Source organism: Crinia signifera, chromosome 2 (genome assembly GCF_055691185.1).
Source record: "Crinia signifera chromosome 2, ASM5569118v1, whole genome shotgun sequence".
In the NCBI taxonomy this organism is placed as follows: Eukaryota; Metazoa; Chordata; class Amphibia; order Anura; family Myobatrachidae; genus Crinia; species Crinia signifera.
Window position 1 is genome coordinate 189012417 of NC_139218.1, and position 27522 is coordinate 189039938.

Consider the following 27522-nt stretch of genomic DNA (forward strand, 5'->3'; position numbering starts at 1 on the left):
AGGGGAAGTTTTCTAAAATGGGAGGTCTATTTTACATGGGATGTTGCTATGGGCAACCAACCAGTCTCTGTCTTTTATCTACTAGAGCCGGGATTTTCAACCTGTTTCACACTGAAAAGACTTTAAAAGTGCCAAGGCACACAATCAAGTCCCCACAGGAAAAAAAAAACAAGCACAGTGACCCCCCCCACAGTAATGCACAGTGACCCCCCCCCCACAGTAGTGCAAACACAGTGCTCCCAAAGTAGTGCAAACACAGTGCTCCCAAAGTAGTGCAAACACAGTGCCCCCCTCAGTAGTGCAAACAAAGTGCCCCCCCCCCCCCCCCACACTGTAGTGCAGACACAGTGGCCACCCACAGTAGTGAATCAAACACACTGCCCTGCACAGTATTCCAAATACAATGGACTAAATAACTAAACACACTGGCTCCTACCTGTGCAATGGTGCTATGGGGACAAAGAAGGCTCATATTGCAGGAGACTGAACTGTGAGAAGGGGGCAGAACTATGCAAGTGGGTATAGGGGCAAGTGTACGGGCAGACAGGCAGGGGCGCGCATGCTGTGGGGGGGGGGCACTGACGTGACGTGCTATGAAGTTGCATTTGAGCCGCAGGTCACAAGCCGCATCTGAGCCACCAGGCCAAAACTATGTTAATTTATAGCAGCAGATGAAACCAGACTTATCAACCGCTCACGGCACACCAGTGTGCCGCGGCACAGCGGTTTAAAACTGCTGTTCTAGAGGGTGCTAAATAAATAAGAAGAAGTTTCTGATTGGTTGTCCATAGCAACTTCCCATGTGAAATAGAACTCCCATCTTAGTAAATTTCCCTTTCAGAATCATCCTTAATTTTGTCATAGACTAAGGGTCCTGCCTAAAGCTGCTTAGAGCTGCTTAATGGTAGAGCTGGCCCTACACATTAATGTATAATACCACATATTTACAACAGTTCTGAGTGTGAGAGAATGGCAGACACATGTAACCTGTAGTCTTTCTTCTACAATTAATACTATGCCTTTCTGCAAGACTGTCAAAGACTGTCAGAGCTATGCACTTTCTTCCTACTGTTGCAATCGGCTATAAATGGTTGAAAGGGAGAACGGAGGGGACATTTAGTTAAGTGTACATTTTTCAGTTATTTTATGAGTATTATTCAGCTCAGTAATGCATAACCTTTTCTGTATGGTGATTTCAAATGACTTTGCAAGTGAACTGTGGGTGAAATAGTGAAGGTTAGAAATTAATTGACCGCACCATAAAAGCACTCAAATATATTGCATGGTCAGGAACAGCAGCAAATGAGATAACTGATTATATTGTACAGGACTGTTAATTATAAAAACTATGGCCCGGATGTAATGAAGTCCGATTTCGGCAGCAATGCTGGATGCTGTCCGAACTCTGACTTTTTTTGTAAAAGGGCTATCATTTTTAAGGCAAAACCATGCTCACCCTTTTAAAAAAACATCCACGCTAGTCTGGCATCCCACACGGTCGCCGAATGCGGACTTCATTACATGTGACCATATAGGTAAACAATGGTCTATATATTCATATTAACCCTCTGAGTGTCAACATATCTGTGAGAGATGTTCAAAATATCCGCTAAAGATACCAGCATTGCTCATATATTTTATATTAATTCAAATAAAAAATGTGTAAAAAAAGATAATATTTCCTATATAAGGTCAATGTGATGAAAAAAAATGTTTGCTTGGCAATTTTCACACCTATTATAACAAATTCCTTCACAGGGTAATGTAGCTGATTAAATGATTATCAAAATTATTTTTAAAATGCATTTCATTGGAATTCTGTACCAGTTCTAAGCAGTTGGACATCTCATCCTATAACTATTGTGGAACACATTTTGCACCTTACAATTGCAGAGTAGTGGGAAAGCTCATTTCTAGGTACTTGTTCCTTATGTAAAAACTAGAGATGTGCGGCGGCCACTTTTTCGGGTTTTGGTTTTGGATCTGGATCTCCCTTCGTGTTTTGGATCTGGATTGGTTTTGGCAAAACGACCCTTGTGGGTTTTGGTTTTGGTTTTGGATCTGGATTTTTATGAAAAAATGCTAAAAATGGCTAAAATAACAGAATTTGGGCCTGTTTTTGCCCCTAAAGTATTATTAACCTCAATAACATTAGTTTCCACTCATTTCTAGTCAATTTTGATCACTTCACAGCTTACAAAATTGTTTTCATTTACTGTAGTTGGGCCAAAAGGGTATACCGAGGTAGCTGGATGACTAAGCTAGGCGACAGCAGTCGGCATCACATACATGTGGACCTTACACTTCCAACCTGGCAGAGCGGCACTGCAGGGGCAGACAGGGTGGCAGTTTAATAAACTATCCCAAAAAAAAGAAAAATGCTCCAAACAGCAAATACAAAGAGGTATCGGCCTTGTCATGACTGGTGGTAGCAGCTTCAGCACTCCCACTATTTCCTCCTCCATCATCCTCCAAAAATGTGTTTTTATTTTATTTATTACTTTTACTTATTTTTCTTACTTTACACTGGACACAGCCTGTCACACTGGACACAGCCCCTTGGACACTGGACACTGCCCCTGGACACAGCCCCTGGACACTGCCCCTGGACACTGGACACAGCCTGTCACCCTGGACACAGCCCCTGGACAATGGACACAGCCTCTGGACACAGCTCCTGTACACTGGACACAGCCGTCACACTGGACACAGCCCCTGGACAATGGACACAGCCGTCACACTGGACACAGCCTCTGGACACCGCCCCTGGACACAGCTCCTGTACACTGGACAATGGATATATGTCACGCTGGACACTGGATATATGCCGTCACACAATGGTTAGATGTCACACTGGCCACTGGATATATGTCGTCACACTGGACACAGGATATATGTCATCACACTGGACACAGGATATATGTCGTCACACTGGACACTGGATATATGTCGTCACAGTGGACACAGGATATATGTCGTCACACTGGACAATGGATATATGTCACGCTGGACACAGGATATATGTCGTCACACTGGACACAGGATATATGTCGTCACACTGGACACAGGATATATGTCGTCCCACTGGACACAGGATATATGTCGTCACACTGGACAATGGATATAGGTCACGCTGGACACAGGATATATGCCGGCACACATTACATGTCACACTGGACACAGGATATATGTTGTGACTTGTGACACTGGACACAGGATATATTGTCGTCACACTGGCCACTGGATATATGTCGTCACACTGGACACAGGATATATGTCGTCACACTGGACACAGGATATATGTTGTCACACTGGACACAGGATATATGTCGTCACACTGGATATAGGATATATGTCGTCACACTGGATATATGTCGTCACACTGGACACAGGATATATGTCGTCACACTGGACAATGGATATATGTCACGCTGGACACAGGATATATGTCGTCACACTGGACACAGGATATATGTCGTCACACTGGACACAGGATATATGTCGTCACTCTGGACACAGGATATGTCGTCAGTCGTCACATAGGACAGGACACAGGATATATGTCGTGAGTGACTCGTGACACTGGACAATGGATAAGATATAGGCCGTCACACTGGACACAGCCCCTTAATGCTGCCCCTGTACACAGTGTACTACTCAGCAGCACTGCAGCCCCTGCGTGTGAGCACTGCAGCACTGAGTTAGTTAGTTAAATCACAAAAAAAACACAGGGTTCAGGGCTAAATAAAATAAATCACAACACAGGGCTTAGGGCTAAATAAATCACAACAGGGCACGGGCCACAGGACAGCCCCTGGACAGTGGACACTGCAGCCCCTGCATGTGAGCACTGCAACACCTAGTTAGTTAAATCACACTACAGGGCTCAGGCCACAAGTCTACAACACAGGGCAGTGAGGGCAGGTCACGGAGCACAGCACAGCACGGAGCACATGGCATGGAGCACAGCACAGGGCAGTGAGGGCAGGTCACGGAGCACAGCACAGCACGGAGCACATGGCACGGAGTACAGCACAGGGCAGTGAGGGCACAGGTCAGGTCACGGAGCACATGGCACAGAGCACAGCACGGAGCACACGGAGCTTCCCAACCACCCTCTTCCCTCTCCAAGATTGGAGTGAAGATGGCGGGGCGCGCGTGCGTCTTTTATAAGATCCCGCTCCCGCGAGAATCCGACAGCGCGATGATGACGTTCGGCCTCGTTATTGGTCCGGAATTCAGGCGGGAACTCCCGAGCCGGCTCGGATCTGGAATGGATCCCCGATATTAGGATCTGTCGGATCTCGGGAATCCGGACCCGCTCATCTCTAGTAAAAACATTTGAAATCACCCAAAAGTCATAGTTAATACAGTAGTCTTGACGTCGCTACACTTTCATGATAGATTCGAGACATAAATTAAGCTAATAGAGAAGTGCGGCCGCGGGAACAACGCTACACTGACTACGTAACTCCCGCCGTGAAACTACACAAGTGTGTCGTTTCACAGCTAGCTTAAGCTATGTTGTGCATCTATGTCTCCGGCGTCCCTGGCAAGCTTAGAGAGCACCTCTCACACAACGACGGTAACCGCCAGATCCCCTACTCTGGCAGGCGCCGGCGGAGAGGGGATCATGTGGGTGCTGGCGGAGAGGCGCTCCATCTGTCTGAGACGCACAAGCATCTCAGATGCTTGTGCGTCTCAGTAATTCTTGCAGACAGGGCACAGCAACCCTGCCCGTGTCAGCTTCAGGTAGACGGGGTTAAAAGGGCGCATTTGCCTGTGCTCCATGTTACATACTGGCAAATGCCCCGCTAGGGGACGCGTTACGCGTCCTCCTGACCTGCTTTGTACGCCGACGGTGATAGTGGGGGTATGAACAGGTCGGGAGGATGCGTAACGCATCCCCTCATGGGGCTCGCTGCGCTCGCCACGCTTTGGGCTGGCGTGGATAGTGGGGGTGTTTCAGGAACACATTCACACCTATCATGTCAGGCAGGTTAAAATGGTCAATGGTTCTCACACAATGTAATAAGCGCTGACTGGCTATGCTAACTGCGTAACGCTGACTGACTACGCTAACTACGTAAGCTCCGGCTGGCCGTGAACGGGCGGGAACACACCGCTGATAGTAACAGGTACTCCTGACTGACTATGCTAACTACGTAAGCTCTGACTAGCCACAAACGGGCGGGAACACTACGCTGATACTGACAGGGATGCTGATTACACTGCCTACACTGGCAGGGGAACACTACGCTGATTCTGACAGGGATGCTATGTGAACTACGTAACTGCTGCCGTGAAACTACACAAGTACCACACAAAGTACTGCATGCACATACTTTTTTGACTTGCCATATGGAGTGCACAGGATCGTGCATCACTTCACAAGCCATAAGAAACACTATTAAACATGACTATCGACTGGAATCGCGTCTTTCAGTGGGGTATAAGCCGGAAAAGTATAGCTAGGGCCCTTAGGGCACATAGAGCCTCTCTCTCCATATTCATACGGGTATGTGTCATAGGGTTGATAGTAATTAGGTTGAAAGCCAAGAGGTTAATGACTATTGGTCGACAGTCAAAAGGTTAACATGCATTAGGATGATATGGTCAAAATGTCAACACAAGCAGTAGGTGGACATGGAAATGGTTGACATGAGTTTTTTTTATGTTTTATTAGTGAAACTCACCAAAGTCGTTCGCTCCTGGAGTTTGCACATGCGCAAACCCTAAACATCGGGGAAGGGGCTGAATTCGGCCTGCTATGAGCGGGGTCTGAATCGGCCCCTATACCCACTTGAATAGTAAAGTATTATAAACCCCCTTTTTTGGGAAACTTTTTTAAAAACGCACGTTGACATTTTTTGCATAGATCTTTTGACTGTGTTGAACTTTTTCATGCTGACTGTCGACCAATAGTGGTCAACCTATTGACCACATCCCATACAGACTATTAGGGACCCTATAGAGCAGCAGTTCTCAAACTGTGGGTCCTGACCCCAAAGTGCGTCTCGACCTTCTCAGCATGGGGTCACAACTACATATTGCTGACCATCAGGCTGATGACTTCTTTAATCTCAGCCACTGATGCTAAGAAGGCATTTGACAGTGTTTTCTGGTTATTTATGGAGGGAGTCCTGTCGCACCTGGGACTGGGTCCTGAATGCCTTCATAAAATGATGGTGCTTTCCCATTTCTCCTAAACCCGGATTAGGATTAATGGTGTTTTGTCAGACTCCATAAGGATTAGTAACGGTACCAAACAAGGCTATCCCCTTTCCCCCCTTGTTTTTGTTATTTGCATGGAGGCTCTTGCTCATTCTGCTCGAATTCTAATGTCACAGGCTTCCAAGTAAAGGAGAAAGTTTAGAAATTAGCATTATTTGTGGATGGCCTTTTGTCCGTTCTCTCCAATCTTTCTTTTTAAAATCAACTACTGAAAAAGTAGATACTGTACGCCTAACAAAACTCATTTGCCTTTGCATTGCATGATTCTAGTCTCAAGTACCTTGGAGTCAGCCTTAACAAAGATCTCTCCAACTTTTTTGCAGACAACTTCAGGCCCTTACTTCAGACCATGTGCTCTGAGTTTAGGAATTGGGGGAGGACCATTTGTTGTTTGGGAAGAGTTAGTATCATGTAGTTGAATGTTCTCCCCTGAGTTTTATATTTACTACTGACACTCCCTATCCATATCCCCATGCATTGGTTTTGTGAGTTGCACAACACGGTCAGAGAATTTGTTTGTGGAGGCAGAAAACCGCACTTCAAACATGCTCTCTTATTCCAATGTAAATACATTGGAGGATTACAACTTCCCCATTTCCCCTCATATTTTGATGCAATCATGCTGACTAGAATAATCGCCTGGACGAGGTCTGAGGATGATTGACACTGGGTTCAATTGGAGGGTTACTCTGTCTCTGCTGCTCTTTAACTGTATCCATGGTGATCCAGGGTGCCTATTTTATCCCATCCCACAGTTGGCCCAAGTGGAACAAGTTGAGGAGACATCCATCCCTGGATCTCCTCCTCTACCTCTTCTTTGACCCCTACTTTTGAAAGCATGTGTCTGACATCTATACGACCATTTCCTGTCCACGTGCTATGAATTAATAATTGCTTACCCTGACCCCTCTAAATTTTTGAGCAACTGGGAACGTGACTTGAAGATCTCCTTTACCCCTCTGGAGTGTAATAAGATATTTATCAACTCCTTCGCTTGCTCAGTTAGCTATTCAGTTATTGAAATGCAATATAAGGTGGTTTCTTGTTGGAACAGGTGTCCTCAAATTTTAGCAAATATGTTCCTTAATGTTTCTGATAATTCTTGACGATTTAATTCTACCGAAAAAATTGCCCTTACATATTTGGTGGGAATGTCTAGCCCTGCGCCCTTTCTGGGAAAAGGTTTGGAATGTGCAGTCCCTACTGTCCCTTCCTATTGGCTCTTGAACTTATATCCTGGCCTCCTAGCTATTTACAAAAAGTACTTGCTTAAATTCCATATTAGCGCTGCGAAAACAGTAATTCCTGTTCATTGGAAATCTACAGCCCCCCCCCCCCCCCCCTCATTGAAAAAATGGTTCTATAGGATCGACTTATACATTGATCCATGTAGACTTATACATGGATATGGAAGATCTTTGCCTAGCTGTGGAGAAACATTAGGAGTTTATTTCCGTAGCTTATACTCCAGAGTTGGTTTAAGGTCTGGACGCAATCGGTATGCTACTCAAACCCTCCACCCCTTCGTCCTCCCCTTGCTTTCCTTCCCCCTTTACTGTGTGGTCTTTTTCTTCTTACATGGGTTTTGTTTTGGGTGTGTGTGTGATATTGTTTGAGAGTTTATCATTCATTTAGCTGAGATATAATTTTGTTAGATATTTGTTTATACTTGTTTGAGATGGTATTTCTATTCTAATGGTTTCTGTTCATTGCTCGTTTTATGTTTGTCTCCAAAAACTCAATATGATTTACATAGATTTAAAAAGCATGAGAAGAGACACCTGTAAAGCTGGGTACACACCGGATGACATTCAAAACAATTTAGCTGATTCCGAAGCGCCTGTGAATGCCAAAATCAAAATGTCGTCCAGTGTTTACGCACACTGCTGCTGCCGATGCACATTTCTGTGTGCCATAAGTGACATCCTTCATTGTCCTGCATGTACAGACGACGGATGATGTCATTGACTAATAGCGAGAGCCATGCTGCAGAATGCAGCTTGACCCCCCTCTCCCCCACCGCTGTTGCTGACAGCATTGGCAAGTGTATTTGCCGATGCTGGCAACCACCGAATCCCCATCACTGACCATCTTCCTGGGTACACACATCGTCCAGTGTGCACCTAGCTAGTACGAATGTTAGTTGCATCATCACTTGGCACTGTAGTGAAGAAGGTCTATTAATCAAAAATATCTATAACTTAAAAAGAAGAGGTGTCATCTGAGAGGGTCAACATCGGTGATACTTGGCCATAGTCATGGCATTCAGCGAGGATTGATAGCTATGGTGAATCCAGTTGTTTTAGTGGATTTGGGGATCTCTAGCCATTAAAAAATAGACCTCTTGAGCTCTCAGTATTAAATTGCAGCATCTTAATTACTAACTGCCAATAGCAGCAATTCTGTTTCAACATGGCTTGTTTGGTCAACTAAATGCTCCATTATATTACCAAAATGTACCTGACCTATTATTACTGTAGAATGTTACAGGTCTAAGGATTAGCATAGACTAGACACAGCACCCCTCCTTGTTAGCTGTTACCTGTGAGTTTCAAGAAATACCACCCCCACCCCCCTTCCCCATCCAAAAAAAGAAAGAAAAGAAAACAGTATAAAAAAATATATAATGGCATATAAGGTAATGCAGTATGGCGATGGATAGAGGCACATCTTTCTGTAATTAGTAATTTGGCCTTTTTCTGTTTTCTTTTTTTATAGGTTTTCTATATGACTTTCTTAAGAATCACAGGAGAGAGTATCAATTGTGTTATCTGATAATAAGTGTTTTGTTTCTAGCGGCTTTATCTGTAATGGATATGGATGATTGTTCTCTATGCATAAAGCAAAATATATGTAGCGTCCAATAGCACATTAATGCATGTGTTCATATTCATACCCCTGTGCCCACCTAACTGCCCTGGGAGCCGGACCATTTACCACACAGATTTTTGTTTGTATTTTATGACAGGCAGCAGCACTGCAAAGACAAATCTTTGACTTCCTCGGCTACCAGTGGGCTCCTATATTAGCTAATTTCCTGCATATTATGGCCGTCATCCTGGGGATATTTGGCACGCTACATTATAGATCAAGGTACCTAATATTGGTAAGTAAACCTGTCAATGCACATTTTCTTCAAAGGACCACTACTAGTTGACTGAAGGAAACATCTATATATATATGTCTAGTGTCCATGAGTCTCCGAAACACTGACATCTGCTGACAGAGAGTGAAACTACATCTCTTTCTCGCACATGCACAAACACAGAAGGAAGCAGACTAGCCTTCGAAGCTTTTGCTCGGAAGTGCTTACTAGTATGTAATGTGGATATATGCCACTAATCTGATTAATGTTGAAAAAAGATCAATCTGTTAAGAACTTGCATTTTGCCTGACTGTAACCTCCGCAGGCTCAGTTTGTATTTACAACAATTTACTATTGATAAACTATTTTGCCTGCAGTTCCAGACAAGTGGCATGATTATTGATTTTCAAAAAACGACAACTATGAAGAACGATGAAAATATAAAAATTGTTGAAATTCATGTCACATTTAAGCTAGACACACAAAATAAATCATGGTAAGCTACAGTAGACTGATGGATGTGCAAGAAGAACCAGAGTACAAGTGGCTACAATATACATTATAGTCATTATCCAGCAAGATACCCATAATGCAGCATTACTGGACAGGCCTGATGCTTTTGTGCCATCTACAAAGTTATTAGGGATCAATTGTTGGTAAATAATTTTTCCTACGAATGTGTCTCACATTTCTGTTAAACAGATTTCTGGAGTTATAGGTGTCTAACAATGGAAGAAAAGCCCTTCAATCCGCAATGTGATAATTGATTATATTGCATGAATGCATCAATTATCGCTGGTAGGGACAGAGCTCATAAGAAAGCTATGTACCTACGATACTGCTCTGCAGTCTTATCATGGGGAATTTTTTTTTTAAGTACCCCAACTATGTTCTGTACTTGCGCAGCACTGACATCACCACCACTACTGCTGCCGACTCCCCCCCCCATTGCAACTGCCCCCTACCCAATTCCCAGGCACACACACATGCTCCCCACCCCCATCACCACCGCTGCTTAAACCCGCAGAACTAGAAAGTGTGATTGGAGGGCTGACAGTCGTCGGATCCTTTTCCTACTATGACCCACAGTGCTATAAAGTGAGTTGCTGCTTTGCAGCCCCACTTTATATCACTGGGGGGGAAAAGGTTGACATGGGTTTTCACGTTTTCGTCGCCTATGTCGACACAGGTTGACATGAACAACGTATAGATGTACTACGTCCCCTTGCATGTCTCACTTCACTCACCATGCCTTGGGCACACAATTATAATCTATATGTCCACTTGGTAAAGAATGAAAAAACACCTTTAAAAAAAAAAAAACATTGGAAAAACACATGTTGAGCCTTTTCTATGTCGACAAATAGCTTGTGTCAACCTTTTGACTATGTTGACCTAAGGTATATCGACCGTTTTCATGTGTCGACCTATGGCCTGCGGACTGCATCCGACACAGTCTATGAGAAATATGTAGGTAATACTTCACTGCAGCGTTATCAGATTAATTGTATGGTCTCAATTCTCTTCCACTGTGCTTTCAACCTTTGGAAATGTAATAATATTAGTACTTTTCTGTACAGTCCTAGCTATATTATCTGTCACTACAACTTTGTAATAATATTAGTACTTTTCTGTACAGTCCTAGCTATATTATCTGTCACTACAACTTTGTAATAATATTAGTACTTTTCTGTACAGTCCTAGCTATATTATCTGTCACTACAACTTTGTAATAATATTAGTACTTTTCTGTACAGTCCTAGCTATCTGTCACTACAACTTTGCTTACAACTATGCTAATACAGAGATTTTTTTTTTTTTTTTTTTACAAATTGCATGTAGTATTCTGTGTGGCTGGCATTATGGGTGGCGTGGAATGCCTTCATAATCTGTTTCTACCTAGAAGTGGGACACTTATCACAGGTAAGTCTTCATTACTCTGACTCGTTAAGTTATTTCTGTATATAATAATATGATTATATTATGTCAGTTTAAGTATGATACTAAGCTTAATATTCTAGCAAAAAAAGTCACTGTCCCTCCATCCTCTCTACAGAATCTCTAAAACAAATACATCCTCTTGCTTCTCTTACATATTTGTCTAGTTTCCTGGACACTACAATTTTGTTTGATTTTTCACTAGTTATAAATCAGCCAATATGACTGTTTATACCCCCACTATCCACGTCGGCGTGGAGTTGAGCTTATAAAGTGTGGCATCGAGCCACCGAGCACGAAGCGTGGCGTGTGGATGCGTAATACACATTAAGTAATCCACGTCCCCTCGTGGGGCTCGCTGTGCCCGCCATGCTTCAGGCTCATTTTACGCGTTCCCTCGCGGGGCTCGCTGCGCTCACCACACTTTATAAAATCAACTCCCCACCGACGTGAATAGTGGGGTTATGAACAGGTTAGGAGGGCGCGTATCACGTCCCCGCGCGGGGCTTGCTCGCCACCCTTCGGGGTGATGTGGATAGTGGAGGTGTGCTAAATTGCCATTGCATCGCATGCGTTCGAATGCGATTTGCATGCAATGCGATCCGCGGGCAGGGGTGCTGTGAAAATGCACAAGTACCATCGCATCCCACGCAAATCGCATACAATGCGATGCGATCCTACTACGCTGAATAGGATAGTACATTAAATACTTAGTGGGCGCTGTGATATTACACAAGTACCGTACTTTTCAATGGCTCTATGTAAGCAGCATTTGGTTTTGATAGTAAATGTGGTTAACCAAACCACTCCTAAACAAATGAGGTGTAGCAGAGAGTTTTTGTTTAAATTCGATTTTTTTTAGGTCCTGTTCATTTGGGCACCATTTATATTTGACATATTAATTTGGATTCCAAGAAAATCTAAACCATTTCTAAGCAAGCGCAGGGTTGAAATGGCGCACAGGGTTACAGGGGATTAGGTTCCAGACTGTACACTTGAATTATACATTGTATATATGTTACATAATACTACATCGGTGCCTCTGTGCTGGCTGGCTACACCCCTGAGCATGGCCCCCTACCACTACATTCCTCCAGTGGGCCCTTTAAGCCCTAGTCTGACAGTGAGCCCAGGTACCTAGGGCCTGATTCAGACCTGTTTTGTAGTCTGCGTACTGTCACAGCCTCGCAAACAGGTCAGAAACACCTCTTGCCCCATCAACGCCTGCCCCCCCCCCCCCGCACGCCGCCCACATCTCCTCGCTAGCATGCGAGGGGATGTGCATGAGAACACATCACCTCTGACATGTGGCCAAAGGGGAGAGAAATCATTTGATGGTCACTGACTATCGAATGATTTCTCTCCCCTTCAAAAATAAGAGTCAGTCTGAACTGACTATTATTTCCCCCAGAGATAGCCGAAAAGGGGGCAGACGCTGATGTCAGCCACCCACCCCGAGCAGGCATTGGCCCACCTGTGTTCCCAGGGGAACGCCCAGCATTTTCATGAGGACGCTCATAAAACGCTGGGTGTTCCCCTGATACCGCCCCCTCCTTCCCCTACCTGTGCAAACATCTCGGCAGGTGTGATCCTCACCGGAGGCATTCGCACAGGGGGTCTGCACATGCGCAGACCCCCCACCATCGGAATAAGGCCGAATTCCCAAGGAACCTGTTCTGGGTCTTCCACTGGATGGATTTGAAAAAAAAAAAAAGTTGACAGTTACGTTAAAGTAATTGATAACTTTTTAGTTAAGAGCTAGAAAATGTAATCCCAGACACCGCTTACATCCATACCTAATGAAAAAAACGTGCTATAGGCAAGAACAAAAAAGCTAATATACCAACGAGGAATTTAAATATAAGTGCATTTAATAGTGCACACAAAAAACTAAAGATGTGCAGGTCCTGATTTACTCGGATTTACCCGGAATGCAAAACGGGATCTTATTTGCTATCCAGCTGTCACATATTTTGGAGCAAAAACATGTGACAGCAAATAGCCAATAAGATCCTGTTTTGAGTATCGGGTAAAGCCGAGTAAATCTGAGTTAATCCGGACCTGCAAATCTTTACAAAAACCATTATATATATATAAACATTTTAGAAGAACATATTGTAACCACAAACACCAATATATAAGATGTTAACTGGATTGACTGGAACGTGTAGAGGGGTGTCCACAGGGATTAACATATTCTCCAATAGTTGATTATCAGTATCAGACTTTTATCCATGGCTCCCCTAGGCCAAAAGTTTTTTACTGAGAAATTAAATAAATTGTATATTAAATTAAATACATTGGGGGGGGGGGGGTATACAATGTGCCGCTGCTATTTCCGACGTGGGAAATAGCGGCGGCTCCGCATTGATGCGGGATCACGGCGGAGAAGCTGTCGGGCCCGTTGTGCCGATAACGGCAGTGGATTGTCGTTATCCGGGCTGCAGATCGACAATCCATGTGCATTTTCGCGCCACACCCCTTTGCGCCCATTGGCAGGGCGGGACATTGAATCCCAGAAATACAGATTTGGAACGTTCCTTAGGCGCTTGGGAATTATACGTGTGATATCACACTATCAATTTTTTTCCTCTCCTTTTTTGGTATCATCATTCTTGGAGAGGAGGAGATGTTAAAATTCCCAAGCGCCCAAGGAACCTTCCAAATCTGTATTTCTGGTATTGTATGTTCTCTCTATTGAATTGGTTCTTCAATTTTGGTAACGGACCTCAAGCTGCTTGTAGCGCACGGTATATAAGAACACAAACTTGTTTGCTTTGTTTCTGGGACATTGAATTCCGTCTGTCGTTATGCGGTCGAACTGACCGCAAACGGGCCAGGATCGCGGCTGTCGGTGGGGATCAACAGCCGTGATCCCAGATCGCATACCCCCCATTGTGTTTAAAAAACATCTTTAAGTTTATTTATGTAGTGAGGGTCACAATTTGCTCCTGTTTGTCCACATAAGTTATGATTGGCAGCCACAAGCACTGGTTTTGCCTATTACATTGACAATAATTAATTTGAATTAATCCTGGGCAACCAACCCGAGACACCCCTGCAAGAATCACCCAGGGGTCGATGTATGAAGCTGTGATAACGGAGGATAAGTAATAAAGTGCCTGGTACTTTATCACCGGCCAATCAGCTCTTGACTGTTAAGTTACAGGCTAGGTTTAAAAAGGGACAGGTAGAAGCTGATTGGCCAGTGATAAAGTACCAGGCACCTTATCACTTCTCCGTTATCACTGCTTAAAGTGCATACATCTACCCCACAGTTTGGGAACCACTGGCCTCACCCCAATCTTGGAACAGGGATAGCCAGTACATTTGAGACCAAATGATTTTGTGCCTATATGAACCTGGAGCACAACTAACAGGAAGCCCAAATTAACTGGAGCACAAAATGTATGGAGCCAAAATTAACTGGAAAACACAAATAAAACACCTCTAATAGCAGCAAAGGGATGTTTGTACAAGTGCTCTTATGTTATTCTCTTTATATTATTCAACCATTCATATTATTATATGTTTATCTATGCTAGTCAGAAGTAATTATGTAATTCCTGCTTTATGTTTCTAGCACAGGGACTTGATAATGAACTTTAACACCTCCCTGCATCGATCATGGTGGATGGAGAATGGACCAGGCTGCCTAGTGACACCCGTGCGAGCACCACCTCTGTCAATGGCTGATCATCATATGATAACAGTGACTGGGTGTCTCCTTGACTATCCTTATATTGAAGCTTTGAGCAGTGCATTACAGATATTTCTGGCGGTGAGTATGCATGTGAGGGAAATTAAAGAGCTCACTGGATTGCCTGCGTCATTGATTGGTCACAATTAGTATTTTACAGTATGTAGGCTTAAAAGTATTCAATGTTTAAATGGTAGCTCAAGTGAGGGTTGACCTTTACACATTACAAATGCAAGCTGGCTTCCAGCCAATCTGTGGCCTTCACTTTTCTGGCTGGTTTTGTGTATGGTTGTTGGTAGTAGTATGTTACAGCCAGATACAGAGATTTTCTGCAATTCCATACACGCTTCGGGATACATGCACACGTCAGAGGCCAATGCCGACCTCAAGGCCCAATATACAAAGGAATGGCTCATGACCCACACGCTCCTGGCATCCTGTCGACCTGCAACATGGTACAAGAAATTAACCACAATGTCAACAACGGCAAACTAACCACATGCATTCACAAGGGTAAAGTTTTTGAGGACCATGGCACCAGACCTTGAGGCACAAAACACAAAACCCCCCGGAGTAATCTATCAGGTACGCCATGACAAATTATAATTAAGGCCGAATTGTGCCCCCCGGGGGAATGTGAAACACCTGCAACCATGGTCCTGCAAAGTGACAGAAAGAGTTGGCTGAATGTACCTGCGAAAGACTGCAGTGAGCCATCGACCCAGGGACTGAATCTCTGGATCGGAGCGGCCTGCCGCAGCTGCAGAAGCAGCAGCCCCGATCCTAAAGGAATGTGACGCAAACTCCTTCGCATCGAGGCCCAAGGCCCCCAGCGCCCAGCTCAAAACATGACAGAACTGGAATTTAGTAAGCGGAGACCCGTCCTCATGCATCAACCAATGCGTCAGGTCTGTCAGGACGCACTGGTGCAAAAACCAAAGCCAACTCCACCGGGCACACCCCTTCAACCGCACACGGGAGCAAAGACAGCCACCAGCCTGATCAGTCTTGGATCGTCGCATGTGACAAAGAACTGAATCCTCCTGGACCACCACATCGGTCACATTAGCTGCATTTGGCGAGGGGGCACGCTTTGACGGCACCACCAGCTCCCCGATCCTAAAGGCCCCATGATACGCCATTGCATATGCCAACTGAAACAGCTGCACCTCGTAGCGAGGGTAGCTTATGTCCCGGAGGGCGCTCAACACTGGTGGAAGCAATGTGATATCGATAGGACGCCTTCAGTCAGTGACCACCGGTGAGTCCCGCTGCCAGCCCCACAAAGCCCTGGACACCAGAAACAGCTCAACAGAATAGCCCAACAGCGGCAACAGAATAGCCCAACAAATAAAAGTGCCAGACAAAAGCCACCATAGCCGCCCTAGGCATCTTACCTGCCTGCTCGGAGGATAGCCTGAATTGCTCCCACTCATGCCACCCATCCTGGTAGCATCGCAAGGTCCTGGGCGCAATGGCCCACATGGCTAAGCCCTCCATGCCGACCTGATCATTTGCCAAACATAAGGGGGACAGAACTCACTAACTAGAGAAGCAGCAGGGGCCAAGGACCGAAACCTTGCCCAATCGCCCCTAGATAGCGCATCAGCTATAGAATTCTCCACCCCGGCACATGCCTGGCAAGGAACTGGATGTTCGCAAGACCAATCATGACAATAGTCGCAGCACAGGGAGGGAGGATGAACCTTGGTGATTAATCGCTTTAACCACACCAAGGTTATCACACCAAAACACTATACTGGAATCCTTCAGGCTATCCCCCACAGTTCAGGCGCCACCACTATGGGAAATAACTCGAGCAGCAGCATGTTTTTAGTTAGGCCTTCGGAGACCCAATCCACTGGCCATGGCGCAGCGCACCATGACCCGTGCAAATAGGCTCCAAAACCAATCCCCCGGCAGCGTCCGTGAACAACTCCAATTGAGCATTGCTATCCCTCTTCAGTTCTGCCAACAAGCGCACAAAATGGAGAGGGTGCCGGATCCCAGCCATGGCATGCTCGAGCTTTCGACAGAAAACTCGACCCATGAGAATCACCCTACAGGCAAAATGCAGCAAACCTAGCAGCGACTGCAGCTGGTGCAACCTAAGCTTGCCTGTGCATAAAGCCACTGAGACTACCCCTTGCAGCTGTACGAGCTTTTCAAGGGGCATCCTGCAGCAGCCACATACCGTATCGATCTCTATCCCTAAGAAAGACAGGCATGTGCCCGGCCCTTCCGTCTTGTCCGCAGCTATCGGAACCCTGAAAAACCTAAACAGTCTCTGCACCGAATCAAGCAGCGCCCCGCACCACGGTGACCCCATAGGAAATCGTCCAAGTAATGCGAAATGCCGGACTCGACCATTTTCCTTTCTGCGCACCAATGCAAAAAGGTGCCGAATTGCTCAAAATAAGCGCAGGAAATCGAACAGCCCACAGAAAGCCGACTCCACATCAATCTTTGCTAGCAAAGCCCCCACAGCAAAACTAGGCACAAGCCTAAGGCCGGCTCAAAACACTGATAACGGACTCGGCACAATTCCTCAGGAATCGCGTCATTCACCGATGAGCCTGGCGGGTGGGACAAATGCTGGATAAACTTACCTGACTCCTTCTTCGGGACCACCCCAACCAGGGAGAGCACCATTCCCAACCCAACTCCCTTAGCCACTTTTTCGAGCACTATTTGGGGCATGTCCACTGCCGACTTTAGGTTCCTGGGGGACGCAGTGGTGACCACACCTTGAATCTTGAGGTGGAAGCCATACCGAAAGCCGTCCTCCAGGAAAGCTGTGCTGGCCCTGTCCGGGTAATCGCGTAACCAGCTGGCCATGCAATCCACCCGAACCGGGGAAGGGGCCTTACTGAGGAGCAACCCCGTCCGCCGGCCTGGGGGTAGCACCCCCTGCCTGCTGTGGGGGCAATCTTTGATGGGATGGGGACCCCAGCAATGGGAGCAGGCATTTTCTCTCTAATTCCCACAATAAAAATATGGGGTAAACATTGCAGTGTAAAAATAAAGCAGCCAGCGTTTACCCTGCACAGAAACAATATAACTACCCAAAATTCTCAGCACATTACATTTGCCCCACCTGAAGTGCATATGTGTTTGCCCATTAGGAGAATATTTTGCTTTTGAGATCCTTACTGAATAACCTCCAATATACTATACAATGGGGTAAAGCACACTAGTTGGGCATATACGTATATTGGCTGCTCATCTTACAGTGATCACTTAGAAGTGGTTTCATATATAGCATATGATATGCCTGTTATATCATTTACAATATTGGGGGAATTATTTTGTCAACATATTCCTTTTAAATATGGAAATTATAAGATTATAACTGTTTATACAGATGGTATTTCAGGAGTTTATTCTGTACATACAGTATTATAATATATGAAAGTAACGTATTTGAAACCATTAGATACATTAGCTATACCAGTTTTGTAGACCTTTTATACTTGAATATATATTTCCCCTGTGGGGTGTTTTATGACATGTTAACAACCAGAATGGCAATATTCATTATACAAGTTCTGAATGTCAACATTTAGCATACTGACCTGTTCATTCTGAGGATAGTCTTAACCCTAACTCCAATTACAGCTTTAAGGTGGCCATACACACGCAGATTTACCTTCAGATCTGGCTGGTTGGAACAAAAACATGGTTATGGATGAGAGCAAATGACAGTTGACCATTTACTTGGAAAAGCTGGAAAACTGTCACTCATCCATAACCAGGTTTTTGTTCCAACCAGCCAGATCCGAAGATAAATCTTACTAGTGTATGGGCACCTTTACTCTAACACTGATTGAAGCCTAACTTTAACCCCACTTTTAGCCTAACCCTGACAATAACTGCAGTCTAACACTAACCCTAATTGTACCGTAACACTAATCTCAACTGCAGCCTAACCCTAACCTTAATTGCAACATAACCCCAATTGCAGCATAAAGCGCACACACGAGGCTGACCTGGCTATTTTTGCTGAGCGACGTGCTATAGCGCGATCTCTCAGCACACATCGCAGTACATCCATGATGCTGTATGCTGAGCGATCGTGCTGGGTGGAGCTTTGCCTATTGTTTATTGGCAAAGCCTTGCTATCTAGCAGGAATGCCAGTGCAAGCACCGGCTTTCCCTATGGGCGATAGCGACACGCTGGACCGCGCATTGCCGTCGCACCGTGGCTATACACATGGATCGATCAGTGCTACATTTCTAAGCAATCTACACAAATGGGGCTGTGTCTATTCCCCTCAACTCTAACTTTAACTGCCGCTTAACCCTAACCCCAGTTGCAGCCTAACCCTGACAATAATTGCAGCCTACCCCTAATTTAATGTGAAATCAACTTTTTGGAATGTTCATCATTCTGACAGTGTCAAAATGATCAATGACTGCACTGACTGACATTGTGCATATTCTGAACATGCTGACAATATAATGTCCATATTTTAAATGTCAACATTCTGGCTACCTCCCCCTGTGTATTATGCATATAAATCAAATATATATTTTGTCAGATTTATGATTGATCTCTACTTCTTGTACTTTTCCTCACCATCTACTAAAGTATTTATACCCCACTCTTCTTCTTTTCCATTCACTGTCAGCTTTTTGGTTTTGTGTATGCCTGTTACGTCAGCAAAGTTTTCATGGATGAAGAAGACAGCTGTGAGTATTACTTCTCATATTCCTTCATCAGTTATTGCACTATACGTATATAACAAGGGAGTGAGAATGTTCTAGAACTAGCATATAGTATAGACCTACACAAAGAATGACATTCATTATTGAGTCCAGTTATCTCAACTGCATTTGGGCATCATATCAGAAAAAAAACCTGGGGGCAGCATTGACATTGGGGGTTGTGGCTATTTGTGCATCTGCAAACTGAAAGCTGTGCCAAGTTGGCACTGCCAACCATTGATTATACACAAGTCGCCACAAATGTCAGAATTAATACCAGTACTTGCAGTAGCCACATGCTAAGGCCCCATATACTTATGTGATTTGGCCCGATTTCACCTAATTCTGAAGGATCGGGCCGAGAAACCTGCCAATATAACCAGTGTTTCTCATCGCATCTGATCATGCGGATAAGATCCACATGTCGGACCTGCCTGTTGGGGGGGATTTAATGGCAATACACTGTGGCAACTTCACAAAGTAGCGTATGGCCACCTTAAGAAACAGGCTTCCCATCCCCTGTATGCACATCTCAGAATTGCATGGAAGAATAGATACACTCTCATAACACTCTCACAAAACAAAGCAGGTCCATCTGCTTACATTGCTGCCACCCAATTTCATGGAAATGCAGATCCAGCCGTGTTCTCTACGACTCAAAATAGGACAGATTTACGCAAACATGAGTAAATTCTATGATGTGCTATTCAAGTCAAATTACAGCTTACTGCATATGTCATATAGCAATTTTTTCTTTTTTAAATATGACGTATGAGTAAATAGATCGGACGTATGACAAGATTGGCGTGACGTGTGACAAGACGGATATAATGTATGATAAGAGGGATAGGATGTATGACGAGATTGACATGGCGTATAACGAAATGGATATGATGTATGATGAGATGCATGTGATTAATAACGAGAAGTATATGATGTATGGTGGGTCGGATATAAACAAACAATACTACATATTAAGGGGTCCATTTAATAACATTATTTTTACTAAAATGATGTTAAAGAGGGTTTTGTAACATTTTTAGCATTAGTATTTAGTATCTCCGAAAGGGCTTTTGGTGCAGATTTCATGATGTACAGCTCCAAACCCTTTAGTTGACATTCCCATACCTATAATGGGAAATAGAATCTGGGCAAATATACAGGGCTTTGTTGTAAGCCCTGTCCCTGAATTCTATTATTGATATATCAGTGCAATGTAGTAAATTATTGTATTACGAATTGGGCCGATATTATGACCGCACATCGGTATCCTCAGATGTGGATGTTGAAAAATGGTCCCCTTAATATTAAAGCTGTTTTTTCCAATATTTTCAAATATCTTTAGCTCCTGAAACTCTTTTTAAAGCTGTGAGTATATAATTCGATTTTTGACATGTAACATAATAAATAGCATAGCATTTTAGAATGATTCAGTCTTTTTTTCACAAACTAATTTTTTTTTATTCATAGAAGTAAAAATAAGCATAAAAATACACAACAGTGGTTGCAATGCGTCTTCCATAGTCATATAGAAATCAACTCTCTGTATCCAACGGTATATAGGCAGTTGTATGGAAGTCCTCCAAAAGCAAGCGATAGTAGCCCTAGCTGCGTTTACTAAGTGCATATCCATCAAGCTGAGGAGCCAATATTCAGGAGTCTCTGGAACTGGGCATCCAGTGAGCTCACAAAAATTTTTGTGGACATGTTGCCAAAAACAGTCAGTAAATGACATTGCCACCATATGTGGAGGGGACTGCCCCACAGGGCTGCCATCAGGAATTCTGGGGCCCGGGACTCATTTCCAGTCCGGGCCCCCTCCTCACTTGACTTACCTTAACCCGGCTCCTGCTCCCCCATCTCCTCTTCCGCTGAGCTGCAGCCCGGAGATCTCAGAGCGCAGGCTTCTTCAACTCAGGATGCTGGCGGCCAATTAAAATGCAGCACTGGCTGATGAGCCAATCAGAGCTTGTGTACCGGCAGTAGATCTGACTGGCTGCTATTACGCAAGCTCTGATTGGTTCAAAAGCCAGTGCAGCATTTTAATTGCCTGTCGGCATCCTGGGTTGAATAAGCCTGTGCTACGGTACCTGCTTTGTTCAGCGCACTAAGCGCAGCAGAGGCAGTCGGGGGGGGGGGGTGGGTGCCCTTCTAGAGGCCAGGGCCCGGGACAGCTGTACCCACAGCACCCCCCTATTGGTGGCCCTGCTGCCCCATGATTGTTTACATCGCCAGCATAGGGCACATACTGTACAGTTGGAAACATTCGGTGTACTTGCTCAGGGAAGCAATACCATCGACACATTATTTTGGTTACTTGTTTAGTTTCACGGTGGCAGCTCTATGCCACATTTTTAACTTAAGCTACGTTGTCAGCGTAGCCGCTGTGAAACTACACTGGGAGCAGGGGGAGCAGGGGGGTGGGTGACAGAGGGAGCTTTGTTTTATACTTACCGTCCTCTGGATGGCGATTCCCGCGGGCAATGGTCACTCCCCGGCGACAGCTTTCAGTCCCCCTCCTCCGGCAGTCACTCCCCGGCGTCAGCATATTGCCACTGGGGAAGCATCACATGGATTCCCTGCTACCCCGGCGGCACTACGCTAATTGCGTACATTGTCCGCTGCCAGTGCCAGAGGAGGGGGACTGAACGCTGCCGCCGGGGAGTGTCTGCTGGAGGGGGGGACGGGACTGAACGCTGCCCATCAGTGGACTTGATGGACGTGGTGGCCGGGCCGGAGGAGGGGAAGTATAAAGCACAACACACATTTCTCCCACTATCCACGTCATATCCCCACTATTCACGTCATACCCCCAGTATCCACGTTGGCGTGGAGTTGATATTACAAAGTGTGGCAAGCGCAGCGAGGCACCGAGCCCGTATCCGCGTCCACTCGCCACGCTTCGGGTGCGGTGGCTTGCTGCGCTCGCCACACTTTATAAAACCAACTCCACGCGGACGTGGATACTGGGGGTATGACGTGGATAGTGGGGATGGCGAATTGACAAATGTGTACCAAAATATATGGGACCACTGGTCCTCTGAGAATTCATGCTGAAGGTCTCTATGCCAGTCTTTAATGAAAGTAGGAGCTGGGAGGGAAAGGCTGGCCAAACAAATCTGGTATAGATGTGAGATCATGTGTCTGGATGTGGAATCAGCTAAGCATAAGTTTTCAAAGAGGGTGGGCTTCCACCCTATAGAACGCTTTGGTGAAGAAGCCATAAAATGTCTTAATTGCAAGTAAGCCCAAAAGCAACTAGAGGGTAGGTCAAAGGTCTGGGTCAGTTTGGTAAAGGAATGGAGACCAGTGGGACTTATAAGGTGTGACAATCTTGTAATACCAGCCTTGGCCCATAGGGAAAGAGATGACTGAGATAGTGAATTTGAAGGTAAATCTGGGTGAAATAAAGGTTGGTAAATGTTTATACATTTTCCAATAATGCAAAGATTTTCTTATAGGTTCTTCTGCACCCAAATCATGTGGACACAGCCACATTTTGGCTAAAGCCATGTACACTAGGCAATGTGTGCACCCAGTGATATTCTGAGCCATATATTTTACTTTATCTTATAGTGTGGTGCTTAATCTATGGGAAGAACACATGAGCCCATCAAAAATGGCAGCAAGGTCTTTCCCTGGGGCTCTAGCTAGGTAGGAGAGATTAGTAAAATGTAACAGTGAAAGTGCAGCTTTAAAGGGAAAGATAATTAACATATTTAATCATAGTTTTCCTTTATGGTAATTAGTAATAAATGAGTATGCCTTAAGTACTGTTGGAGAAAGTGTGCTATATAAAAGAAATCATACTTAGTTACTATTAATCACCATCTTGTTTCATTCTGCAGTTGATTTCATTGGCTCCTATGATTCCTATGGATATCAGGCACCCATGAAGACCTCACACCTCCAATTGCAGCCACTGTACAAGTGAGTCACAGTATTAATGCCTGCCACATACAGTACCTTGCCACCTGTTGTGTTATTGTGTGCCAGTCACTATGAAATACTGCATTTCTAAATTGTAGTAAACCAACTCCAAGGTGAACTACAGTACCATGGGAACTAATGACTTACCGTTTTTAGATGTTTTCATATTTTCTAACACTGTCCCATTTCTTTGCTTCTACAGGCCTGGCTAGATGTCTCCTGCAATTCTACATTCACTGCACATCCTCTCGAGTCAAAGCCCTTCCCGTATCTCTTCATGTCTCATTTAGATTCTCCAGTTATATTCCGGATCATTGGTCAAGATGCCTTAAAATACCAAAACACAGCAGTAGTGGGTTGCACACATTTAATATTCCAACAATGTTTGATGTCACTGATGGCATAGATTGGCAATAAAATGAGAGGTACTCCTGTGCCAGTAACACCATGACTGTCAAGGTTTCAAACACTGATGATTGGAGAGTAGAGGTAACGAGCATGGCTGCCTCTGAGTTTGGATGAAAAAAGAATCTGTACAATGTAATTCCAGTAATTAGTAAAAGCTATTCATAGACTAGTATGAAGCAGGAATGTGATCTAATTATGTTTCAGCTTTATGACTTCTTATCATTTTAAAAAGAGCAATAGACCCTGATAAAAAAAAACACAGAAAGAAAAAACAGATATTAGGTGATATTCACATGTTGAGAGTGACCAGCTTCCACCTACCAGCTTACTTACTTATGTTCAAATACTAGAATAGTCAATGACTACATTTGTAGCTATGTCATTTGAGTGACAAACAAAAAAGAAGTGACATCTGTGTGGCTTTATGTTCTTGTCTTTGGACCAGGCTTAAAATAATAGCTTGCCTGTCTTTTTCTGGTCAGCAATCTAGTAATATAGCCGATTATCACATATTTTCCTTCCGGTGCTAGTTACCTGAAGGTCTGCTTCATTTTCCTACTTTTCCAACTGCAATACACTGGCCTTAATGAAATTATTAATGTATGGTATGGTACCGATCACATTATGTAGCCCAGGTTATTACAGGTAAAAAGTAGCAGATCATAGTCTCACTTAGTATCACCAACACCTTCACATAGGATATATTAACTAGTGAATGTGAGTTGCTATTACACATTGCTAATCTAATATGTATGATAACCCATAGATTTATTTGACAAGCGAAATGGAAGCTAAGGGTAGTTTACTAGAGAAACCAGGAAGTTATACCTTTCCCAGGGGCGTAACTAAATATTTATAGGCTCCATAGCAAAAGTTTGTAAGGGCCCCCTATTTAGCTACTGATGGTGATAAATGTATGTAAAACATATTACTTATACAGTAAAGATGGGCCCCCATTAGCCTTGGGCCCCATAGCAGCTGCACTCCCTGCACCTATGGTTACGCCCTTGCCCTTTGTCTACAAAGTACCCGCCCTGAATTCAGTACTTACACTGAATATTATGGGTTCCTGTTTCGTAATTTAAAAATGTGCAAACAATTTGTTAACTGGCAAAGTTTTAAACACAGTTCCGATAACTATTTTATTATTACTGCAGAAAGACCATCACAACATTGTGTTAATGATCCATCTTTTCTGCAAGCCAATGTACTTTAAGCTCCTCAGCATATTAGACTGATGCAGAGTGAGTTCTACATCACTTTTATATATTGTAACTTGTGTACATTTTCTGTACGCATGCTCACAAAGTGAACACGTGCATATACGCCTTATGACTGGAGAGGTGGAACTGGGGATGGGAAGGGTTCGTTTGACATAGTGATTTTAGACCAATGCGATCCATGGAGACCTGCAGGAACATGCATACTGTAGATGCCTATTAGGAGGAGCTTTTGCTCCTGCCAGAGGACAGTTGCAAATACACGCCGATGACGATGATGATGATGATGATGAAGATGACTTGGCGTAAATGTGATGCAGAGTCTTCCAATAAGGACACGTTTATATGTGTAGAGCTGTGCACATACTGTATGAAGAAAACACTTTTTATCTTTTCCATTTATACCTATTTTGCAAACAACTTGGCACCAGCTTCTACCTTGTCATTCCTATTAGAAATGCCAGTGACCTCACCTGTGTAGAAATTGGGATATTCGGTATCTGCACTCCTAAGAGAACACAATGAATGCAGTTTATAAATGGTGCTCTAAGCCATGAACTCTGGGATAGGAGGCAGCAAGGCAAAACTGAAATGTGCTCTTGCAATATTGTTTTAAATAGCAGGTACGCAGCAATGATGACTCCAGTCTAAAGATCACATTTCCTATTTTTACTATGCTCCCATGTACATTAACAAAATAATTGGCCAGACAAGTTGTCATTCAATTGTTGCTAGTTATTGGCCAAGAACAATAATCATCTAGGAACTATTGTCTAACCCTGAAATGAAATTGATGATGCACTTAATTCAAAAGTGCATACTAAAACGTAAATAACTGACAAAAGTGACAATCTAAGTTTGTAAACAGAAAAATCACCATTATAAGGAAACAGGCTAACATATTAAACAAGTCAACAGGGGCTTGTTTATTTTAGATGTATTTCTTAGGGGCCACATCATTGCTGAAGTAAATTAATGCTGAATGCTACACATAATGTATAACACTACACCAATGAATATGTAACACCACCGCAACTAAAGCACTGTAAATGGCAATGTTCTAAGAAGGTCACTTTGTTCAGAACTCGGAGGGAATTTCGTGGGTTTAGAGATTATTTTATGTGTTTACTGTGTTGGGTATTTTCTCTTTTTTTGAAATGTGCAAACTTACTACTGGATAATATGGATCAAGGGTTTATTATTTAGCCTTAATAGTACCTAAAGTCACTGTTGCAGCAGCTTTGAAGGACATTTCAGGAAAATATTTTAATATTTAATATGAGCAGTTTGTATAGATATCTGCAGGAGAGCAATAGCACATATTCGGTTTACAAATCAGTGTGTTCATTTCTACCCATTTACTGTTATTTTGTTACACATGAAATTTCTACCATTGTATGAAGGGGAAGTTAGCATGGCGTGCACTGTAGCCATGATGTCATAATAATATAATAGTGTGTGCACTGGGGATGGGAGCAGGGGTGGACATAAAGGAACCAGAAACACATATTGATCAGAGAAGTATTATTAAATGGGCCGAATTGGAAGGCACAAAATTGACACTGGTGTGATAAGGTAAATTGTGATGTGTGCACCAGCTTATCTGGCAGTGTCACTATAAGAACACCATAGCATCCATACATAAGCACAAAAGGGAATAAAGCAATGCCAGTGTCTGCTCTGTGCCTCTGTATGCATGTTATATTGTAAATGTGGGAAGGGGTGTTTGTTTTAGTATGTGTACATGTATAGTTGTGAAGTATCACCATGTCTGCACTACATATATCTGTGATGGGTACAGAGAGGGGTACTGTACAACAGTACCACAGTATAATCTCTGGTATACATGTACATACAACAAATTATAGTGCAACTGCAAAGAGATTCCACAGCAATGCTACCTTATAAAGAGAGTAACAGGTCCTTCTGATTTCTGGGATAGGAGGAAAATGCTCCCTGGTCTAATTTAATGTATGTAAGGGATTTCTTTTATAATGTACCTCAGATTATGTCCATTTTTGTATATTTGAATTAAATAGTGTTTTGATTCTTTCCCTGCATTTCTTTATTTTGTTGCTGAAAAGTGACCAGAGTTAGGGATTTGGCACTTGCATGCAAAGCCATTTTATTCTGGACATTTTACTTATTTATTCTGCTCCTATAACTCTATCATGTAAAGGATGGAAAACAAGGTATTGACAGAACTCTCAAAACTGAAGGTGGATAAATCAATAAGGCAAGATGGTATACATCCAAGCATAATAAAGAGATCTTAAAGATGTGCTTATAGCATCATTAGC

General features: G+C 43.8%; 1 protein-coding gene across 7 annotated transcripts in view; it reads left to right on the forward strand.

Annotated features, from left to right (window-relative positions):
• Positions 1-27274, forward strand: part of NKAIN1 (sodium/potassium transporting ATPase interacting 1) — a 43772-nt gene extending 16498 nt beyond the window's left edge. For all 7 annotated transcript variants that reach the window (XM_083173399.1, XM_083173398.1, XM_083173400.1 and 4 more), the window contains 6 exons: positions 9203-9340; positions 11162-11242; positions 14841-15038; positions 19589-19649; positions 23513-23594; positions 23797-27274. In XM_083173399.1, the coding sequence (XP_083029525.1) occupies positions 9203-9340; positions 11162-11242; positions 14841-15038; positions 19589-19649; positions 23513-23594; positions 23797-23806 (570 nt within the window). In that variant the 3' untranslated portion in view covers positions 23807-27274. The remainder of the gene's footprint in view (positions 1-9202; positions 9341-11161; positions 11243-14840; positions 15039-19588; positions 19650-23512; positions 23595-23796) is intronic.
• Positions 27275-27522: the final 248 nt, after the last annotated feature.